This window comes from Cnephaeus nilssonii (assembly GCF_951640355.1).
Source record: "Cnephaeus nilssonii genome assembly, chromosome: 7".
NCBI lineage: Eukaryota > Metazoa > Chordata > Mammalia > Chiroptera > Vespertilionidae > Cnephaeus > Cnephaeus nilssonii.
This window is the reverse complement of record NC_137078.1, coordinates 2416268-2438131: the sequence shown is the minus strand read 5'-3', so window position 1 is coordinate 2438131 and position 21864 is coordinate 2416268. Positions and strand designations below refer to the sequence as shown.

The window sequence follows — 21864 nt, the reverse complement described above, 5'->3', positions numbered from 1 at the left end:
GAATTACCTGGTGTAATGCAGTTGGAGTCAAACCTGGCCTCTGTAGGAAGAGTCTCTCCTTTTTCTATTGCCTTTTTTATTTTGTCTTCTGCCTCCTTTGCTGACCTTAAATGAAAAGGGGAAAAATATCTTAAACTTTCTGGGAAAAAGCAAAGATATTTTTATAAAGTAAACTGTTATGAGATGCTTTTATAACTAAAATACTAATTCATCAATTTTAAGGTTCAAAACAATACAAGTTTTCAGTCTCAGGACTGTTTGTTTTTAAAGAATTTTTTTTTATAAGGACTATAGAAGTAGAACACTGTCAAAGTAAAAAACATTCAAACCTGTGAAAAATTTTTATGAGTTTATTTGAAACTGTCGACAATTACCAGGAACAAAATCTCAACAGACTGAGATAATGCTCCAGCGAATGGCAGTTTTGCACCTTGTTTTATACATTACAATCAAAAGGGAAGACGTATGTGGGTTACGTGAAATCCATTGGTGATAGATTAGGGAGGTGGGAAAATGCAAAGCAGGGAAACCTCTGGGATTGGATAAAAAGCAAAATGATAGACACATATTTCTTTTATATTGATGGGTACAGGATAGCTGTGCTTGTGCTTTAAGGGGTCCAGAAAAAAGAAAACTACTTTGACATTCCAATGATATGTTATCATATATGCAAAAAGACAATAGAGAGGCTCAGTTAGGGTAAAGATTGACCTCTGTCAAAGAAGATGCCAGCCTGGGACATGACTACTTACCATAAACTGCTTTTGGTTAAAAAGTTTTAATTTTAGACCATCCTTTGTGGTTACTTTAGGTCTCCAACTTTGCAAGGCCACCATGCAGGCCTTCTCTGAGCTTGTCAAGTTACCTAGCATGTAGCCCCTTTTCATCTACATACACAGGATTTAAATAAGGTGGAAAACTGCCATTATCCTGAGCACTCTCTCAATCAGAGCATTATCTCAATCTTACAAGTCACTAATCATCAGAGAGATGCAAATTAAAACGACAATGAGGTATTATCACCTCACACCTGTCAGAATGGCTACCATCAACAAATGACAAGTGCTGGCCTGAATGTGGAGAAAAGGGAACCCTCATGCACTGCTGGTGGGAATGCAGACTGGTGCAGCCATTATGGAAGACAGTATGGCATTTCCTCAAAAAATTAAATAGGGAAATGCCATTTGACCCAGTGATCCCCTTCTAGGAATATATCCTATGAAACCCAAAACACTAATCAGAAAGAATATATGCACTTGTTTGTTCACAGCAGCACAATTTACAACAGCTAAGATGTGGAAACAGCTCAAATGACCATCAATAGATGAAAATGATAAAAAAGCTGTGGTACATTTATACCATGGGATACTATGAAGCAGTAAAAAGGAAGGATCTCTCACCCTTTGAGAGCGCATGGAGGGACCTGGAGAGTATTATGCTAAGCAAAATAAGCCAGCCAGAGAAAGACATGTATCAAATGATCTCACTCATATGTGAAATTTAATGAACAAAATAAACTGATGAACAAAATAGATCCAGAGGCATAGAAGCATGGAACAGACTGATGAATCTCAGAGGGAAGGTGAAGGTGGAGGGGAAGAGATTAACCAAAGAACTTATATGCATACTAGGGGCCTGGTGCACAAAATTTGTGCACTGGAGGTATGGGGTCCCTCAGCCCAACCTGCCCCCTCTCACATACTGGGAGCCCTCAGAGGATGTCCTACTGACGGCTTAGGCCTCCCTTTGTGGGAGGCAACCGGGCTGATCAGGGGAAGGCACCAGCCCCATCACCCTGCTGCTGCAGCCACTGCCAGTCACCGCAGCCACCAAGGTGTTTTCATCAACACGACTCCAGTCCCTTCACCAAGAAAAAATGACAACTTTCTTTAGGTATTTTCAAGATGTGTCTGTCATAGGATATGCATTTCTTTTCTTCTTTTTTTAATCCTCACCTGAGGATATGTTTCCATTGACTTTTAGAGAATGTGGAAGAGAAAGGGAAAGACAGAGAGAAACATCAAAGTGAGAGGAACACTTTGATTGGTTGCCTCCTGCATGAGCCCTGATCTGGGCCCCGGCCAGGGAGGAGCCTGCAACCTAGGTACATGCTCTTGATCAGAATCAACCCAGACCCTGCTATCTGCAGGCCGAGGCATTATCCACTGAGTCAAACCGGCTAGGGCAGGATATGACATTTCTTAGCCCTCCAGCAGCGGACCTTCGTTTTTTTCTCCAGAAGTGTGGTGGAAAAACCCTAGATCACCTTTTTGGATTCTTATTACCCAAGTTACTAAGAATATTACCAGTGGCATACAGGAAGCTTAGCCAATGTGCAGTCAGAAAAGGTGTTTCCTCTATAGTTCACACCAACCGGGACCCTGCCCAGGCCTAAAGCCTCTGGCCAAAGCTTTAGGCCTGGGCAGGGGACCCCCAACTCCCTGTGATCGCAGACAACACCCCTTGGGCAGGGGATCCCCAGCTCACTGCAATCGATCACAGGAGCAGACCCCCAGCTCCCTGTGATGGATTGCAGGAGCGGACCCCCAGCTCCCTGCGATGGATCGCAGACTCCATTCCCTGTGATCCAGCGAATATGTATGCAAATTAACCGCCATCTTTTTTTGGGGGTTAATTTGCATACTCACTCTGATTGGCTATGGGCATAGCGAAAGTACGGTCAATTTACATGTTTGTCTATTATTAGGTAAGATAGAGGCCTGGTGCATGGGTGGGAACCAGCTGGTTTGCCCTGAAGGGTGCCCCGGATCAGGATGAGGGTTCCCTTCGGGCGTGGGGCGGCCTGGGCAAAGGGCCTGTGGTGGTTTGCAGGCTGGCCACGGCCCCTGCTGACAGAAGCAGAGGCCCTGGTATCTGGGGTTTATGTATCTTCTATAATTGAAACTTTGTAGCCTTAAGCGGAGGCCTGGGCCAGCCAGGGTGTGTGGAAAGCTTGGCTTCCTCCATTGCGGGGGGCAACCCTAGCCTCCTGCTCTTTCCAGCTCTGTGGCTGCCGCCATTTCTGTTTGGATTTGTTTACCTTCTAAAATGGAAACTTTGTAGCCTTGAGTGGAGGCCTAGGTCGGCAAGGGCAGGCGGAAAGCTGGGCTTCCTCCATTGCCTGGGAAACCCAAGCCTCCCTCCTGCTCTCTGTGGCCAGCAGCCATCTTGGTTGGGTTTATTTGCATATTTGCTCCTGATTGGCTTGTGGGTGTAGCAGAAATATGGTCAATTTGCATATTACTCTTTTATTAGATAGGATATGCAAAACCCATGGACACGGACAATAGTGTGGTGAAGGCCTGGGGCAAGGGGCAGGGGTGGGCTAGAAGGAGTCAATGGGGGGAAAAGGAGGCCATTTGTAATACTTTCAACAACAGAGATAAAAAAATAAAAAAACTCACAAAAATTCTTTACAGGTTTAAATGTTTCTTACGACAACATTGTAATAGTATAAAACTGACAGAAGATTACAAATACTTATTATAAAGTAATCCCTTTTTTTTTAAAGGATAGTTTGTTAATTTTTAGAGAGAGAGAGGAAGGGAGAAGACAAAAACATCAAGGTGAGAGGGTAACATTGATTGGCTGTCTCCTGCACGCCCTCTACCAGGGATCAAGCCCACAATACAGGCATGTGCCCTGACCGGGAATCGAACCAGCAATCATTCGGTACCCAGGAGGACACCCAATCCACTGAGACATACCAGCCAGGGCAAGTAATTCTTTTCTTATCACTATTAAACAGAAAATTCATCCTGAGAACAAGCTCAAAAGTTCAGCATTAAACTTTCATTATACAGGCTTAGGCAAAAGTAGGTTTATAGTTGTATGTAAAAAAGTTTATTACTGTATTATTACTTATTAATTATTGTATTATTTTCCATATGAACAGCTGTAAACCTATTTTACCCTCACCTTGTATATACATTTAATAATATCAAACAAGAAGCACATTAACATGATCTCTAAGAATCCACACTAATAAAAGAGAAAAATGCTAATTGACCGTACCTTCTCTACGCCCACAGCCAAGCAGGAGTGATATGCAAATTAACCCAGCAAAGATGGCGGGTGAATTTGCATATGCAGGCGGTGGAGGCAGAGGCCCTATGCGGCCGATGGAGTTGGGGACATGGGCAGGCAGCGGGGGGCAGCGCCTGAAGCCACCAGTGGATCCAAGTGAGATGGGGACCCGGGCAGGCAGCGTCAGGCGGCTTGGACCCGGGAAGGAGGCATTGCACCCTGCCCTACCAAGCCGCCACACCACCTGCCTGGGTCCAAGCCGCACGGCGATCGTGGGCCAAAGAACCATGGTCCAAGCAGCCCTGCGATTGCGGGCAAAGAGCCATGGTCAAAGCCACCCTGTGATCACGGGGCGAAGAGCCCGGGTCCAAGCCGCCCCGCAATCACGGGGCGAAGAGCCCGGGTTCAAGCCGCCCCATGATCATGGAGTGAAGAGCCTGGGTTCAAGCCGCCCCGTGATCATGGAGTGAAGAGCCCGGGTCCAAGCCGCCCCGTGATCATGGGGCAAAGAGCCTGGGTCCAAGCCGCCCCGCGATCACGGGGCGAAGAGCCCGGGTCCAAGCTGCCCCGTGATCATGGGGCAAAGAGCCTGGGTCCAAGCCGCCCCGCGATCACGGGGCGAAGAGCCCGGGTCCAAGCCGCCCCATGATCATGGGGCAAAGAGCCTGGGTCCAAGCCGCCCCGCGATCACGGGGAGAACAGGCCAAGCCGAGCTGGGTCCAAGCCGCCCCGCGATCATGGGGCGAAGAGCCCAGGTCCAAGCTGCCCTGCGATCATGGGGTGAAGAGCCTGGGTCCAAGACGCCCCCCGATCTCCGGGCGAACAGGCTAGGCAGAGCCGCCCTACAATCACGGGGCGAAGAGCCCGGGTCCAAGCCGCCCCGTGATCATGGGGCAAACAGGCCAAGCCGAGATGACCCACGATCATGGGGAGAACAGAACAGGCCAGGTCGGGCTGACCTGCGATCATTGGGTGAACAGGCCAGGCCAAGCTTACCCCCACAATCATGGGGAGAACAGGCCAGGCCGAGCTGACCTGCGATCATGGGGTGAAGAGCCTGGGTCCAAGACGCCCCGCGATCTCCGGGCGAACAGGCTAGGCAGAGCCGCCCTACAATCACGGGGCGAAGAGCCCGGGTCCAAGCCGCCCCATGATCATGGAGTGAAGAGCCCGGGTCCAAGCCGCCCCGTGATCATGGGGCAAACAGGCCAAGCCGAGCTGACCCACGATCATGGGGAGAACAGAACAGGCCAGGTCGGGCTGACCTGCGATCATTGGGTGAACAGGCCAGGCCAAGCTTACCCCCACAATCATGGGGAGAACAGGCCAGGCCGAGCTGACCTGCGATCATGGGGTGAACAGGCCAGCCAGAGCCTGGCCAAGCTGCCCTGCAATCCCAGGCTAAGAAGCTGCTCCGCTGACCAACCTGCGCTATGGACCTGTTCCCCTCTAGCCTGCAGCCATGGGAAGTCTCCCTCTCCCCAGAGTTAGGAGCACCAGCCCAGGTCTACCCAGCGGCCTGGTCCTGACTGCGGGGGTGAGTTCCTGCAGTCTGGGGTTTGATCCTTATGCATTAGCAGTAGGAGACCAGTGCCTTTGTTATTGCTGTGTGTCCGGGTTTTAATTGGACAAATGCCCGGCGGTCCTGGTCGCCAGCTTAGCAAAATCTTTTAGGAGGAGAATTCTGTCTGGGTTTCCTCAAATTCCCTCAGCCCCTACTCACCCCTCTGTAAAGGTGCAGAACAAGTGAGGCCCTTAAATAAAAATCAGCTGCTTCATGAGTATGGCATCCCTTCCTATTTTAAAGGAAGCTGAGTTCCATGTGTACTACGCTATGATATCTGAGGCACAGGACAAGGGAGGCCCTAAGTGTACCGTGCTTTGATATTTGAGTCATTCTTTATTGTTCAACGTAATTTACTTCTGTACGCCTCAGTTTTGTAATAGTTAAATTACTAGAATAACACATCTTGCTATAAAATATTACTAGAAGATCAAATGATCAGGTGACATTTATTGTTATTTTCTATAAATGAACACAATCTCTGGTATGCTAAAGTGATAGGTATTACAGAAATATTCAGATAGAGAGACCTACAGGCTTGATTACAAGTGAGGCTTACTATCACAACCCAAATGTATTGCTTAAAAAAAAAGCAGGGAGCCAACTAGAAACTGAACCAAATATAAGCCCTTGAAGGGCAAATGTAAATTGGATAAGCTTTGCTATTACAAGAGCAAGAAGAAAAAATTCAGATGCAAGAATGAAAACCACATTGCATCCACTCTAAGTAGCTGTTAAAGAAAAAGAATGATATACTATGAAAATACTTAATACAGATTGTAAAGACATTTGTTCAAAGAGGATTTCCAAGAGTAGGTAATATTTCGGTTAATTTTTTAAATGTGAAGAGGTTAGCTAGATAAGAAAAAGGTGTAGGGGTCCCAAACTGCAGAGGGTGCTGGCAGAGCTGGGGGAACCCCCCCTCCATGCACGAATTTCGTGCACCGGGCCTCTAGTATTATGTAAATATAAAATTGTAATGTATATCTAGGTTTCCTCATAAAATCATCCATATATATAAAAAGCCAGGGGCCATCATGACCGAAACCACTGCATGGACGACTGGTTGTGTGGGGCGACCAAGCCAGCAGGGGGGTTAGTGAGGGACAACCAAACGACTGAGTGGGGCAACCAGGCCAGTAGAGGGGTTAGTGAGGGATGACGAAACGACTGAACAGCAGGCTGCATGGGGCGACCAGGCTGGCATGGGGGGCAGTGTTATAGTAATAGTGATAAGAATAATATAGAATAAGTATCAAAGTGTGGAATTACAGTGTGATATTAAAGTGTGATGTTAAAAAGTATTGAATGTAATGTAAACAGGTTGATAAACACCCCTGAGTGGCCTGTATGTAGAAAATAGATAAAGTGATCTGCTCCCCATATGTAAAACCAGATATGCAAGGCTCCTGGGACCCGCTGATAAGACACACTGAAGACGCCCATCTGGGCACATAAAAAGAGGAAGCACCAGAGGAAGATCAGAGAGGCTGCTCTGCTCCTCCACAGATGGTCACTCTCCATCCCCCTTCTGCAATCTGCCCAAGCTCTGCCGTGGACTGTGAGTCCAAACAGTGAGCCGGAATCTGAGGCCTCAAACAAGACGCCGAGCCGCAGCTGCAACGTCCAACGTCCAGTGTGTGTGTCTGTCGGCGCGGATCCCCGGGTGGCCTGCCGAGGTCTGGAAACCACCAGGACTCTGGTAAATAAACCGTGAGTGATTCCTGCATTGCATGTCTGTCTCCTGTGTAATTTATGCTCGGTCAATATTAAGTAAGTACCTTGGGTCGTACGTGTCAGTATCTGTTTAGAGACTGGCTGAGGCACCCTTGGTCACCTGTGCTTACGTCCCTAAAGGAGAAACTGGGACAGGCAGTTAGGGGTGACCAGGCTGGCAGGGTGGGCAGTGAGGGCCGATCAGGCCAGCAGGCAGAGGCAGTTAGGGTTAATCAGGCTGGCAGGGGTGGCAGTTGGGGTGACCAGGCCAACGGGGGGGGGGGGCAATTAGGGGCGATCAGGCTGGCTGGCAGAGGCTGTTAGGGGTAATCAGGCTGGTAGGTGGAGGGCAGTTAGGGGTGATCAGGCAGGCAGGAAGGTGAGTGGTTAGAAGCCAGCAGTCCACGATTGTGGGGGGGATGTCTGACTGCCGGTTTGGGCCCAGGATCGGGCCTAAACCGGCAGTTGGACATCCCTCGAGGGTTCCTGATTGGACAGGGTGAAGACTGGGCTGAGGGGATCCTTCCCCCCCCCCCCATGCATGAATTTTGTGCACCAGGACTCTAGTTTAAAATAAAAGCTTAATAAAATGAATGGCAATAGTTGTCAAAATCATCTCACATTTAGGGCAATCAGATTTCCTAGGAAGAACATGAGTTTTAGAGTCAAAGGAACCTAGGTTTGAACAGAAGCATCCCAGCTACCGTCCAGTTTCTCCTGTAACCCATTTGTGGCACATCAGCATGCTACATGGCATATACATTAGGAAACTCTGCTTTACGTACATTTTCTATAGCCTTGTTACTGTGCCCTGTGGAATTCTATTTCTGTGATAAACAAACTTTTCTTCATATTTAACCTTTCTCTCTTACCAACCCCTTCTATGTAACAAAAGCTCTTAAGATATCAACTCATTTGTAATCTCTCCAATGAAGGCCGTTCTGTCCTTTTTTTCTTCCCTTCACTCCTAGGTTAAACAAATGGTTATTTGTTACTATGTGCCAAATTCTTGGCATATAATAAAAGAGAAACTCTAGTAGGGAAACAAAAAATTAAACAGCCATAATGTTTAATGTGGTTACAATAGAATGTTGGCCAAGGCACAAGGTAAGACTATTAAAGTAATCTAGGTCATAGATTATGGTGGCCTAAGCTCAGATAGTAGCAGTAAGATGAAAATACGTAAATGGATATGAAGAATTTTTAAGAGATCAGATAAAGAGAAATGAAGAACAGGAAGAATACCAAATTGCTCTTGGACTTTTGGGTTGAGCAGCTATTTGAATGGTGTTGTCATTCACTGAAATAGGCAAGATAACCAGCCTGTGTTGCCCAGTGGTTCAGCATTGACCTATGAACCAGCAGGTCACAGTCCAATTCCTGGTCAGGCCACATGCCAGGGTTGTGGGCTTGGTCCCCATTAGGGGGTGTGCAGGAGGAAACAGATTGATGAGATGATTCTCTTTCATCATTGATGTTTCTATTTCTCTCTGAAATCAATAAAAACTTTTAAAAAAAGAAATAGGCAAGATAGACTGAAGGCAGTTTTAAGGCAAAGAGGAGTTCGTTCAGTTCTGAACATGTTAAACCTGAAATGTACCTGTGGTATCCAAAAAGAAACAATTAGCAGGAATATGGATATATAGAGAGCTCTGGAGAGATATCTACCAGAAAGATACATTCGAGAGTCCTCAGTACAGACACAGTAATTAAAGTCATTGGATAAGATCATTCAGAACCCAGGATAGAACCTTAAGAAACATCAATATTTAAGTATAAGCAGAGGAAGAGAGGATAACAAGGAGACTAAGAATGTGCAGTCAGTGTGTGGTTACATAACAGAAAGGAAGTTCAAAAAAGATAGGTCAACTCTATTAAAATACTGTAGAAAAATTAAGTAATGTACAGAATTATTCTTTAGATTTTCCTGTAAGGATTCTATTAGCAATCTTGTTAGCTTCAGTGGCATGGTGGGGATGAAAGCCAGAGACAGCAGATTTTAAAGTGAGTAGGAGATGTGGAAGGATTCTGAATGGAGAAAGCAGTCGCTGTGAGAATGAGAAACTGCTACGTGGGGGTTGGGGCACTTGGAGCACTCGACGCCAGCACAGCATTTAGTGCATGTGTTTGGTGGCGATGGTGAACTGGTCCTCATCATCTATTCCATTCTTACTTGGTCTTCTCATACTGGAGTGGTTGGAAAGCTGAAAAAATTAAACTCCTGTGCTTTCCTGCAGTGAGGTTTCTGGACATTACATAGATTTTATCAGTCAGATGCCTCCAAAACGGTGTGCAGTCTGCATGCCAATTGAGATACTGGAGTTGTGTGTATGTGTGTGTTTCATCAGTAGAAGATATCTCAATATTCAGCAACTTAGTAGGTGCTGAAAAGCAAGGTGCAGGGCATCTGCTTTTTGCTACAGATGGAGCAGGTGCATTGGGGCTCTAGAGCTAACAGATTCAGTGTTAGCGTCTTGATTACTGAATTTTAACTAAAGCAATGTATTCTTGGAGCCAAAAGCTCAGGTGGTAGTTTGTTAATCTCTGAAACACAATAAAGGTGTAAGTAAGTTCCTGGAACCACCTTTTCTGGTGGGGCCTCTGAACTCACCTTCCTCAGTGGTAGCAGCAGTGCCACCTACTGGTGGATCAATTGTATGGTGTGTTCTGGAAGTCATTCTTGAAGGTTCACCTACATTCTCACCCTTTTGGCTCTTAGAACTTTTATAGGCACCTAATTCTCTCTATTATAGACCTTTCTGCTTAAAATAGCTAGAATTCTATTACCTTCAACTGAATACTGACTGATACAGTGGGTTTATATAACTTTTTCTCAACACTACATTTTCCAGCCCAGTAGTTCCCCAAAACTAGTTTAACATATACCAGGGAGTCTGGTAAAAATGGTTTTCAGGGCCCAATTGTTAGAGATTCAGGTTAAAAGTCTTGGACAGTATTTGAGAATCTACATTTTAGTAAGAGATAGTCCTTGTGTTCAAAGATTTCAAGAGGTTCCATTATCTTCAGTATTTTTTTCTCTTTTGATATTTAAATCAGTACTTTTGACCATCCTCCTCCCATTCTCACTGGGAGCTTCCAACATACTCTCAAGTTCCTTGATGATTTCCACATTTGACTCTACAGGTGCCCTTTGGACTACTTTACTTGCCACAGTGGTAAAGGATTCATTATGCTAATGATCCATTAAATATGCTAAACTCAGGGTTTCTTTCCTTCAATTCCAATAACCCTCTTAACTTTACTTCTGCTACTCACAACCAAGGTCACAGCAGGCTCTCATTGTTATTCAGAAATATTTCACAGGTCCAGGATTTTGACTTTTAAGTCCTCTGTGTGTGTATAACCTCTTTTCATCCTTTTACTTCTACAATCCAACTCACAGGGCTGATAATATAGGGTGGGGCAAAAGAAGGTTTACAGTTGTGAGTATGCAAAACAGTTTACTAGATGCCTGATGCACAAAATTCGTGCAAGGGACGGCTCTGCCCTTGCAGCCACTGCAGCTTGCCTTGGCCCTCGCAGCCCCAGCTTCGTCCAGAAGGTCATTCAGCTGTCTGGTCTAATTAGCATATTACGTTTTATTATTACAGATTGTTGTATTATTATTTATTAATGTATTATTTCCCATAGAAACAACTGTAAACCTACTTTTGCCCCACCCTGTACATCAAATGTCCTAACTCAGCTCTCTTCTCACACTCCATCAATCACCTTCTAGACTCATTTGTCCTGGACTCATGCTCAGAGTCAGCAGATAGCCCAGAATCTGGGCATTCAACAAATGTTTGTTGAATTAAATTAAAATAGCAATGATATTCTGATTAGGACAATCTCTCAGATAATTCTGCAGTTTCCTAGCTCAAGACATACTACTATAGAAGCTTTCTTGGCTACTACCATTTGCAAATTATCAATAAGATGTTTGAAAAATTTGTGAGGGAACAACAGAATAACTTTATAGAGCCCAACACAGGTGTTAGACATGAGCAGAGCAAGGATGATGGGTCAGGTACAGAAACTCAGCAGGGCAGAAAGCCCCGATTGCCTAGCAAGGGGCAAAACCGGCAAAACAAGAACCTTGCCTAGCTTATCACTGGTCAGGCAGTTTGGACCCCTGACCTTTTTCTCCCTAAAGATAACATCTAGGTCTCAGTTATATCTCAGCTCCAGGCCCAGAAAAGGAGCAAAACCAGACAAGTGATGCAGGACCCCTTGCCCTGGCACCAACCAATCAGTGGAGATCACAACCCTGAAAAAGCACACCTGGAAAGCTAATGAATATTCTATTAAGACCCTCCCATAAGGTTGACACCTGCAAGAAAGATAAATATGCTCAGGACAAAGAACCCAGGTGCACACTCTTCCTCCAAGGAGCACACCCTTGCCCATTTGCCCACAGGCACGTAAACCCAACCCTAAAGGGATCCCATGAGACCTGCAACCAGGGGAGCAATGGGCAGCAGCAGCTCGTCCCAGGCTAACCCCCTGAACCTGTCTCCAAAGCCCCCTTTTCTCTGACTTCTCAGTGAGCCAAAGCAGCCCAGGCTAAGTTTTCCTATTGCTTCCTCTATGCCTTTCTTTGTTTCACTGTCCTAAGTACATTTTTGCTGTCATCATGGACCCAATACCCTTTGGCTCAGTGATGTGTAGCCCTTTCCTTTGGATATCCCCATTCCCCAACCCCTTTTCCTTAAATAAATTCAATTTTTCTTTATTCACCACCTGAGATAGCTATTTAGCCTGCCTGCACACCACCGACTTTAACCTTTCAACAGGCTTTGAAAAATGACACCTCACTTGAATTACTAATTTGTTTACTTAATTGATAAAATGTACATTATAAGTATAGTTTCATTTCTGGAGAAATTTAAGAAAAAAGAAACATGAACAGAAGATGCATTGTGTTAAGTCAGTTATCATTAAAATAACATATTTTATTAATCTAAATAGTATCCTAAAATAAAACATGAATGTTTTACCTAAAACGCCTTCCACGCTGCTGGTTCATTTTTGCTCGAGGAGCCACACCATCAACAGCCATAAAAAACACTTTCCTAGGTTTAATAATGCGAAACAACACTTCCAAGTAGTGAAAAATATCAGTAAAGATTTTATCATCTGAAATTCTGAAGTGAACATCATCATCATTAGGATGGGAACACTGATGTATAATTCCATTCATATCCAGGTACAAGTTGTCAAATTCAGGTATCTAAAAAAAAAATAAAAATAAAAATATTAAGATCATTATTATAATCAACCATGAATATCCAAGAGACTGGGCAAAGCAGCCAATAAAAAGCAGGACATTGGGGCATTACCTATACATATAAAAGCCTAAGTGACTATTATGACCGGACAACGGGATGGTAGCTATGATGCCCACTGACCACAGGTGGCAGAAGGTCAATGCAGGAGCTGCCCCCTGGTGGTCAGTGTGCTCCCACAGCCAACCTCCTGTGGACGGCCAACCTCCCACGGTGCCTCCCCCAGGCTGGCCAGCCCCAATCGCCCTGATGAGGACTGGGCCAAATGGCCCCAATTGGCCCAATCACTGTCCAGGCCGAGGGACCCCACCCATGCACGAATTCGTGCACCGGGCCTCTAGTTATTATATAAAAATAGTGAACAACCACATTTGAATAAAGAAAATAAAGGGGAAAAAAACACAGAACTGGTAAGATATTATATGGTTACGTTCATAATGTACCAATAGCTTGATCAAAATTACTGTCAGGAAATTATCTATTTAAAATAATATAACCTGGGAAAACACCATAAAAAGTGCTCGGTTCATTTGGTATGCAAAATATTAGTTTCTTTTCTTCCTACTGTTGGACATTAACTCTCAAAACCTCAATTTTCTCTATGAATGGATAAATACTGTAGTGCCCATTTATATAAAAAAGCTGTGTGTACATGATTATGAAAAGGTTTTACAAATGATTTAAAGCTTTACTGTATATTTGGTTTCACTAAAATAGAGTCACTAATTTGGTTATATTAATTTTATTAAATTTATTTTTGGTTACATAAATTTATTTTTCCTCTGTTTAAATGTCTGGAACAAGGAGACACTACTGAAACAAATATATATTAACCAGGAACTAAAATGGACGTAACTTAATAGCTGCAATATCTAGTGTAACTAAATGATTTTTATAGTAGTCTGTATTATATACTAAAGAAAAGTATTTTGAATTTTCAAGCTTAATAGACTTTCCTTGTGTAAACTTAATGAGAACCAACTCTGAAACAGTTATTCAAGTTTTACCAAATGCACAGGTAACAATATATTTTCCTATTATTGAGAAAATGACATACCTTTAAGTTTTGTTTTTTGTGTGTGTTTTTTTTGTGGGGGAGGATGTTGTGAAAAGTTTTGGTCTCTGAATCAATAAAACTATAAAATATTTCAGTTAAAAACCACTTGTGCTAAATACCACATAAAAAATTTAAATGCCCTTACTGAATAACAGACTCAACTGAAATGACTACTGTAAACATGAGATTTTAAAAATACATCAAAGATTTACTGTTTCAAGAAATCTGAAAACCCTCAATGAAAATATAAATGTGATCTATTTTTTTAAAATATATTTTATTGATTTTTTACAGAGAGGAAGAGAGAGGGATAGAGAGTTAGAAACATCGATGAGAGAGAAACATCGATCAGCTGCCTCCTGCACACCCCCCACTGAGGATGTGCCCGCAACCAAGGTACATACCCTTGACTGGAATCGAACCTGGGACCCTTGAGTCCGCAGGCCGATGCTCTATCCACTGAGCCACACCGGTTTCGGCTAAATGTGATCTATTTTTAAGGGAGTGGGAGTACTTTATAAAATGATTACAAAGTTTCCCTAGGAGGACAAACATACAAACAATATTAAAAAGAAGAGTAATAAAGAAAATTCTGTTCTCTTTATTAAAAATTGTAAGACCATCTGATTGAACCACGTAGTTTAGAAGTAGTCTAAGTGTACACAGAAATTTCATACATAAGAGGTATTTCAAGTCTGTATAATGAAATAAATTCCACAAGGATTAGACATTTTAATTTGATAAATATAAGCAAAAATTATATACAAGTATTTTGGAAATGTTAGGGTGGGGAAATCCAGAAATAAAAAACCAAACAGATGGTGGAGTTGGCTCTATCTACACTAATCTACACTAATAAAAGAGAAATATGCAAATTGACCATCACTTCACAATGCCCACCAGCCAATCATGAGTGAGTATGCAAATTAACCTCACTGCCTCAGTGGAGACTAACAGCAGAGAGGAGGCAGCTCCCAGCACAGCCTACTTGGCCTTCGTCGCGGCGACCCAGGGGCAGGGAAGCACAGCCTGCAGGCAGCTCCCAGCATGGCCTGCTTGGTCTTCGCTGTGGCGACCGGGGAGCAGGCAAGCATGGTCACAGGCAGCACCCAGCACGGCCTCAGCGACCCAGGAGCAGTGAAGTGTAGTCCGCAGGCAGCACCACGCATGGCCTGCTTGGCCGTCGCCGCGGTGTGGAGCAGGCAGGCCCCGCCGAGAGCAGAGAACCACGGGGAGCAGGCCGAAACCATCAGCAGGACATCCCCTGAGGGCTCCCGGATTGGAGAGGGTGCAGGTCAGGCTGAGGGACACCCGCCCCATGCACGAATTTTGTGCACTGGGCCTCTAGTAAAAAAATATTTTTAAATCTATAGGGTTAAAAAAAAAAAGCCATAAAAGAGTTTAACTGAATATGACAAAATGCAAGAAATGCTTGAATATTAGGACAAAGTCAATATTCCTAACATACAAAAATCCTCAAATATAAATAAGAAAAAGAGCAAAGTTTAAAAGGAAGCATGGAAAATACAAAGCAATGCAAAAAGGAACACAAATTGCTAATAAATATATGAAAAGATGTTCAACATCCCCAAATTTCAAATTAAACTGACACATTTTTCCTAACAGAGATCAGAAAAATAGTTACCCATTATTGGTATAGGTTTGGGAAAATGCATAGTTCATATGTTATGGAGTGCCAGAGAAGAGAGAAAGCAAGATATTGAAAACCTATTTGAAGAAATAATGATAGAAAACTTTCCCTACCTGAAAGAAATAGTCTTACAATTCCAAGAAGCGTAGAGACTCCCAAATAAGAGGAACCCAAAAGAGGCCCACATCAAGACACCTCATAAATAAAATGTCAAGGGATAAAGACAAAGAGAGACTCTTAAAAGCAGCAAGAGAAAAGTAGTTAATTACCTACAAGGGAGCACCCACATGACTCGAAGTATGCACATCTTTGACCCAGGATTTCCACTATTGAAAATTTATACTGGGACATAATCATAAATTTGCATGAAGATATAACTACAAGAATATTCATGTCAGTATTTTTCAGAAAAGATAAAAACTAAAAACCACTGAAAGGCCTCCTAGAAAAGTGATGAGGACATGGACACAGACAACAGTATGGTGACTGCCAGAGGGAAGGGAGGATGTGAGAGTTAGGATAGGGTAACGGGGGACCTGTCAGAGACCGGGTGTAAGCACCCCTGCCCACACAGAATGGTCCCAGACTTGTTTTGATGGCACTTTCCTATTGTCAGCAGAATGAGAACGAGAGCGACCTTTCATAGCTTATCAGAAGTCTGTAAATATTTACCGAGAATTTGGCTTCCTGCTTTATCTTAGAGATTAAGAGGAACAGAGAGTATATTCCTCTTTGTTGACCTCCCATTCAGTATTTGTGTATAAAAGGCATTACGCAGTCAATAAAGCAGCTGCAGTCAGTCAATGATCTGCAGTCCTCCCAACCCCGCTCTCCTGTCTTTCTTTCTTTTCTCAATTCCCACCTCCCTACCTCAGCCTGGTTCAACCGTCGGGCTGGCCCTGGCAATTGGCGCCCGAGCAGGCACCTGAGGACTTGGGAAGCACGGTGAGGAACTCCTGAAGGTAAAGAGTGCACTCCATACGGTAAGTGAGGAGAAAAGTTTTGATAGTCGGGAGTAAAGCATGGGACGATTAGAGTTTAGAGAAAAAGCCCTCTATGGGAAAATGTTGAAGTCTATGTGATCATGATCATAAAAATAATGTGGTTTCTTGTTCAAATTAGAATCTTAGTTTGTGTATGGAATTTAAAATCTGTAATAAGTGGAACTCCACTGCTGAAACAGCCTCTGGTGTGGAGAAATTCAAGGGTGGCAGGAGAGGGCAAGGCTATCTGCTCTCCCGCAATAAGGATACTTGCAAAAAGATTACTTAAGGTTACATTTAAAAATTATAAGAGAACTCGCAGGGAAATGCAAGTCTTGGCAAAATTGGGTGTGAGTTATTACTTCAGAAAGCGAAAAAGAGAGAAAAACTTTGAGATCTTTCTATCTTTTAAGCATGAAAAGAAATTCGGCCAGATCTGTTGCTGAAACTTCCCCCGAAGTAAGCAGGATATAGGGGAAGGGAGACACGTAGAGCTCCAATATAGAAGCCCTCTCTCCCAGTATGATAAGGAATGTGGTAATTTACATTCAAACAAACCAAACCTGGTTTTCCAGAGCCACTAGCAAATAAAAAATAGAGTTTAAATTTGCCTCATAAAAAACCTAGAGGACAGAATTGAAGCTATTAATTGATTATGTCTTATAAAGTATAAGAACTTATTTTTGATATAATAAAATAATGTGTTTTATATCTTAAGATAATTATAAAAGGTATTATAATCTTTAAATCATATGATTTAAAGATTATAATACCTTTTATTTTTATTATTATTTTTAAAATATATTTTATTGATTTTTTACAGAGAGGAAGAGAGAGGGATAGAGAGTTAGAAACATCGATGAGAGAGAAACATCCATCAGCTGCCTCTTGCACACCCCCTACTGGGGATGTGCGCGCAACCAAGGTATATGCCCTTGACTAGAATCGAACCTGGGACCCTTGAGTCCGCAGGCCGACGCTCTACCCACTGAGCCAAACCGGTTTCGACTATAATACCTTTTAGATCATTGACCGACTGTAGCTGCTTTATTGATGGTTTTTTTCCATGTTAAAATTTCAAGGTCTTAACAGAGATGATTCTTGGAAAGCTCCAAGGGCCCAGAGTAATACAAGAAATTTATTTTCTCTTTTTAAAGGAAATCTTTTAAAACAGATTTAATTACTTGAAATTATATGGAAAGCCTTATCAAATAAGAATAGATATTTTAAAAAATATTATAAAGGTTTTAGCCTCTTAGAGGTACAAAAATATAACTAAGACCTTGTCTATGCAAAAAGAAAGTAACTAAATATTTTTTCCAGTTTGAAATTGAATTGCCATGGCCTAGAGCAAAGAATATCCTTACATAATATTATTCCACAATGTAATTATAATTTTTAATATTTTACAACATCATATTGTACAATTATCACAAACAAACTTACAAACTAATTCTCTGAATGTTTGGCAGCAATTTAAAAGGACATGAAAGGATTTAATCCCTTCCACTGTGTGGAGGGCCCCCTGGGAAGGCACTTGAGCATTCTATATTGGCCCTTCTTGCCCTTTTTGCCAAGAGGGACCCTCCCACAGCTGTTGCCTGAGCTTTCTGTTCATGCCGAGGTTGAAGCCTCGTGATGGCTGGTACCGTGGATCTGTCTCTTGCCCAGTGGGGTGAGCTGGGCCCTCCCTGGAGAAGAAACCTGGGTTCCCCAAGATACGTGATCAGTGCCGGGGCCCCGCCAGCAGGCAGGGGGAATCCCAAGGCAGATGCTGGGAATGGAGGCCACGGGGGCATAGGTTACCAAGAAGACAGAACTGAACCTCACATCACCCTCCTTGGCCCCGGAGGATGGCTGGTTAGCCAGAGACGGGTAACATTCCTCAGGGAAGGAACAACCTAAGACAGGCACAGTTGCAGCGGGGCCATCAGGAGAGAACTTGGGGGTCAACAGAGGTGGGGCACAGATCCTCACCCCCCCCCAAAATTGCAGGGGCCTGAACACTTGCCCCTTCTGAGGGAGGTCTCCTGCCCCATGGCTGCTTCGCGCTTCCCATGCCCAGCTCAGATCGGGACCCAGGCAACAAAAAGAGACTTGGCCCAGCTCAGATCGGGACCCAGGCAACATACAGAGACTTGGCCCAGCTCAGACCGGGACCCAGGCAGCAGCTGCCCTATATCTAAATCCAGCTTAACACCAGGAATTCTTAGAGTCTTCTCAAAGATGCAAATAATCCTTTACATTAACATTTACTGGATAAACTAAAATTGTTGTTAGAGTATCAAATTTGACAGTAAAATAGTAGAAAAGTTTTCAGATTAAATTAAATTGGCTAATTGTAATAAGTGAATATTCAAGAAAATTTAATTGTACTAGACAAAAAGCTGTTCCTAAAGTATTAACTAAAATTTCTATTGGTAGTTCATCTCATGGTAAAATTGCTTAACATACAGTAAACCTAAAGCAGTCATATTTTTGTGCAAAAAATTAAAATTTCAAATTATTAAGACTACATTATAAAAATTTTCCAAAAGCCTCCTAATAATTAAATCAAAAAAAGGGGGGCTAGTGGAAAAATATTATGTAAGGGAAAATATCCTGAAAGTAAATTACATCTAGAAATTTTTTTCTTTGAATATTAATTTTCATTTGTAATACTAATAGCAAGACACCCATGAAAAACACACATAGTGTCAAAACAAGCCAAAGGAAAATCGTTTGGGCAAAAAATAAAAAAGGATCCAAAGTCAAATTTATAGAAAATATTCCTTTATTAACTTTTAGTCGAGAATATATTTGTATATTTCCAGGAAAGCCCATATAGAGTCCTACAACAATGGATCCCAGAGAGGACCTAATAGAACTGTTCCAGCCACAGAATAAGCAGTGGCCCAAAAGAACAGAAGAGAAATAGTCCAGAAATAAAAATAGTAAAGACGCCTTGCCATACTAGCAGTCAGCAGCTATACATTGCTACAGGTTGCCCAGGACCAAGGGCAAGGAAGATCGGTGTGCGTACTTCCAGATCATGTGTACACACCCTTCTACATAAAAGTCAAAATGTTTAATGTTTTGTGTTCTACCGGGACCCCTGGCTTAGGGGCTTGCTTTATTTCTAACACAGGGAATAGTATTAACTACCACATTAAAAGAAATATTATACCTCAGGCATTAACCATTTTTACAGATAAGATCCAGTTGTAGAAAGGCTGGATCTACTACAGCAGGGGAGCAAAGGTCCTTCAAACCCCTTATATTTCAGTAGAAATACAAGCTCTTACTTATGCCTTAACAGATTTTACTACGGAGCCCATTAACCTATAGTAATAGTGCTTTTGTGGTAAGTATAGCAAAAATTATTGAAACAGCTACTATATGGCACACTAATTCAGAGGAACTTTTCATTAAATTTTCAGTCTTTAAAATATTATTTAAGAACGACAATTTCCCTATTTTATTAGAAGCAATGTCCTCGGTGGAGGAGAAACCAAGATGGCGGCATAGATTAAACACCTAACCTACAGCCTGGCACAACAATTTCAAAAATACATCTAAAAGTCAAAACGGACATCATCCAGAACCACAGGAAAGCTGGCTGACTGAAATGCCCACAACTAGAAGGAAAGAGAAAACCACAAGGAAAATCAGAGGAGCCGTAGGAGCCTGAGGTATGGAGACACGGGCGGAGACACGAGCCCGCACGCGTGCGGGGAGGACGGAGCCGGAGAGGAAGGGGCGGCTGACGGCCTGGCTGGCGTTCTCTGGCGGGAAGGAGATAAAAGCGCCAGACTGCGCTGAACCCCAGCTCCGACTGCACTGAACCCCAGTTCCAGGCGAAACCCCGGGAAGCCGGGCTCATGCTGGGGGAGTCTGGGCTGTGGGGCGGAGGCACAGAGGAGTTGCGCCGGAGCCGCGCATGGGAATGTGCGCAGAGGAGGGACTGTTGCCTGTGCCGCTGGATTGCCCTAGCGGGAAAGAGACAAAAGCTCTGGACCGTGCTGAACCCCAGTTCTAACTGCACTGAACCCCAGTTCTGAGAAAGACCCGGGGAAGCCAGGCTCACATTGGGGGAAAGCTGGGCAGTGGGGCAGAAGTGCAGAGAAGCGGCGAAGGGCAGAGCACCGGAGGCGCGCACGGGATTGTGCGTAGAGGATGGTCTGTTGACTGTGCCTCTGGATTGCCCTGGTGGGAAGGAGACAAAAGCGCCAGACTGCGGTGAGCCCCAGTTCTGACTACACGGAAACCCAGTTCCGGGCAAGAATCTGGGAATCCAGATTCATTGGGGGAGAGACTAGACTGTTTGGCAGCGCGCGAAACTCCAGGGCGCTTTTCTCTCAGAGGTGTTTGCTGGGAGTACGGAGGGACACTGAGACACAGGAACCTCATAGGGCGGGGCTGACGGGAAGCCAAGGCTGTAGGCTCCGCCCTGTAACTCCGCCCCATCCAAGCTGAGCACAGAGGCTTTTACAATTTTGCAAGTCTAGTTGAATGGGGCTGTCTCCCGGCATAGACACAGCTGATCCTCACAGCCAATTGGACTGGAGGTCACATCCTCCCAGTGTACCAACAGCAATCAAGGCTTAACAACACCAAGACTTTGCACTCAGCCCACAAAGGGGGGTATCAAGAGCGACCACCTAGGGAGATTGGGGAAGCTGAGGGATAGGGAGGCAGCCAAAAGGGGAAGACACCGAAACAGGTCACGAATATAAGGGATGCTGTAATTCCTGCTGAGTGGCCTCAGGCAGTAGCTGACCTACACTCCATTGGAGACCCAGAAACGAGGGCATCTAGTGGTCGGTGTGAGATGACACCAGATTTCAACCACTCGAATAAGGGACACATTCAAGAGGCAGACGCAGAGAGCGCCAAAGCTTTGCTGCACCAAGACCCGGCACATAAACGTGTCTCCCGCACAGCAACTCTTCCTTTATAGACACAGAGGGTCCGCACAGCCAATTGGCCTGGAGGACAATTCCTCCCAGTGACACCAACAACAATCAAGACTTAACTATACAAAGAAGGACCAAGATGGAGGCATAGGGCAGAAGCCTGATTGTTGCCTACCACAACAATTTTGAGACTACGATGGGAGAGCAGAGCAGACATCATCCAGAACCACCGGAGGGCTGACTGAGCAGATGCTCTATAACTAGAATAATAGAGAGGGGTACGCGGGATGAAGCTGATGCCGGTGACCCAAAGACCACACTTTAAGAACTACGGCTCAGGCGACACAATGGCGGCCTGGAACGTGCTCGGTGCAGTTCCCCCAGCGATCTCCGGCTAAGGGGAAGACTCCACTCGCTGCCGAGCACGGACAGACGAGCCCCAGGGAGACATGGGGTAGGAGACCCCGCACTTGCTGACCTCCGAGTCCTTCAAGAATCTCAACGCCCCGGAAGCGGCCAGGTGCGCACGCTCGGCGACTGGCCACCGCTGCAGACCCAAGGGCCGACGCAGCCACCCCGGACCAGCCCGCCGCCGCGCACCGGGCACACCGGAGCTTCGCCGAGCCCGCCGCCCAACGAGTTCTGCGGCGGCTGCCCTGGAGCTCTGAGAAAATGGCCAAAGGA

The 21864-nt window shown here is 44.4% G+C and overlaps 1 protein-coding gene across 3 annotated transcripts in view; it reads right to left on the bottom strand.

The window, feature by feature from the left end:
• XRN1 (5'-3' exoribonuclease 1) overlaps positions 1-21864 on the bottom strand; it is a 231974-nt gene that overhangs the window by 185011 nt on the left and 25099 nt on the right. For all 3 annotated transcript variants that reach the window (XM_079777345.1, XM_079777346.1, XM_079777347.1), the window contains exons 2-3: positions 12307-12539; positions 8-105 (exon numbers count right to left, since the gene is read on the bottom strand). In XM_079777345.1, the coding sequence (XP_079633471.1) occupies positions 8-105; positions 12307-12539 (331 nt within the window). The remainder of the gene's footprint in view (positions 1-7; positions 106-12306; positions 12540-21864) is intronic.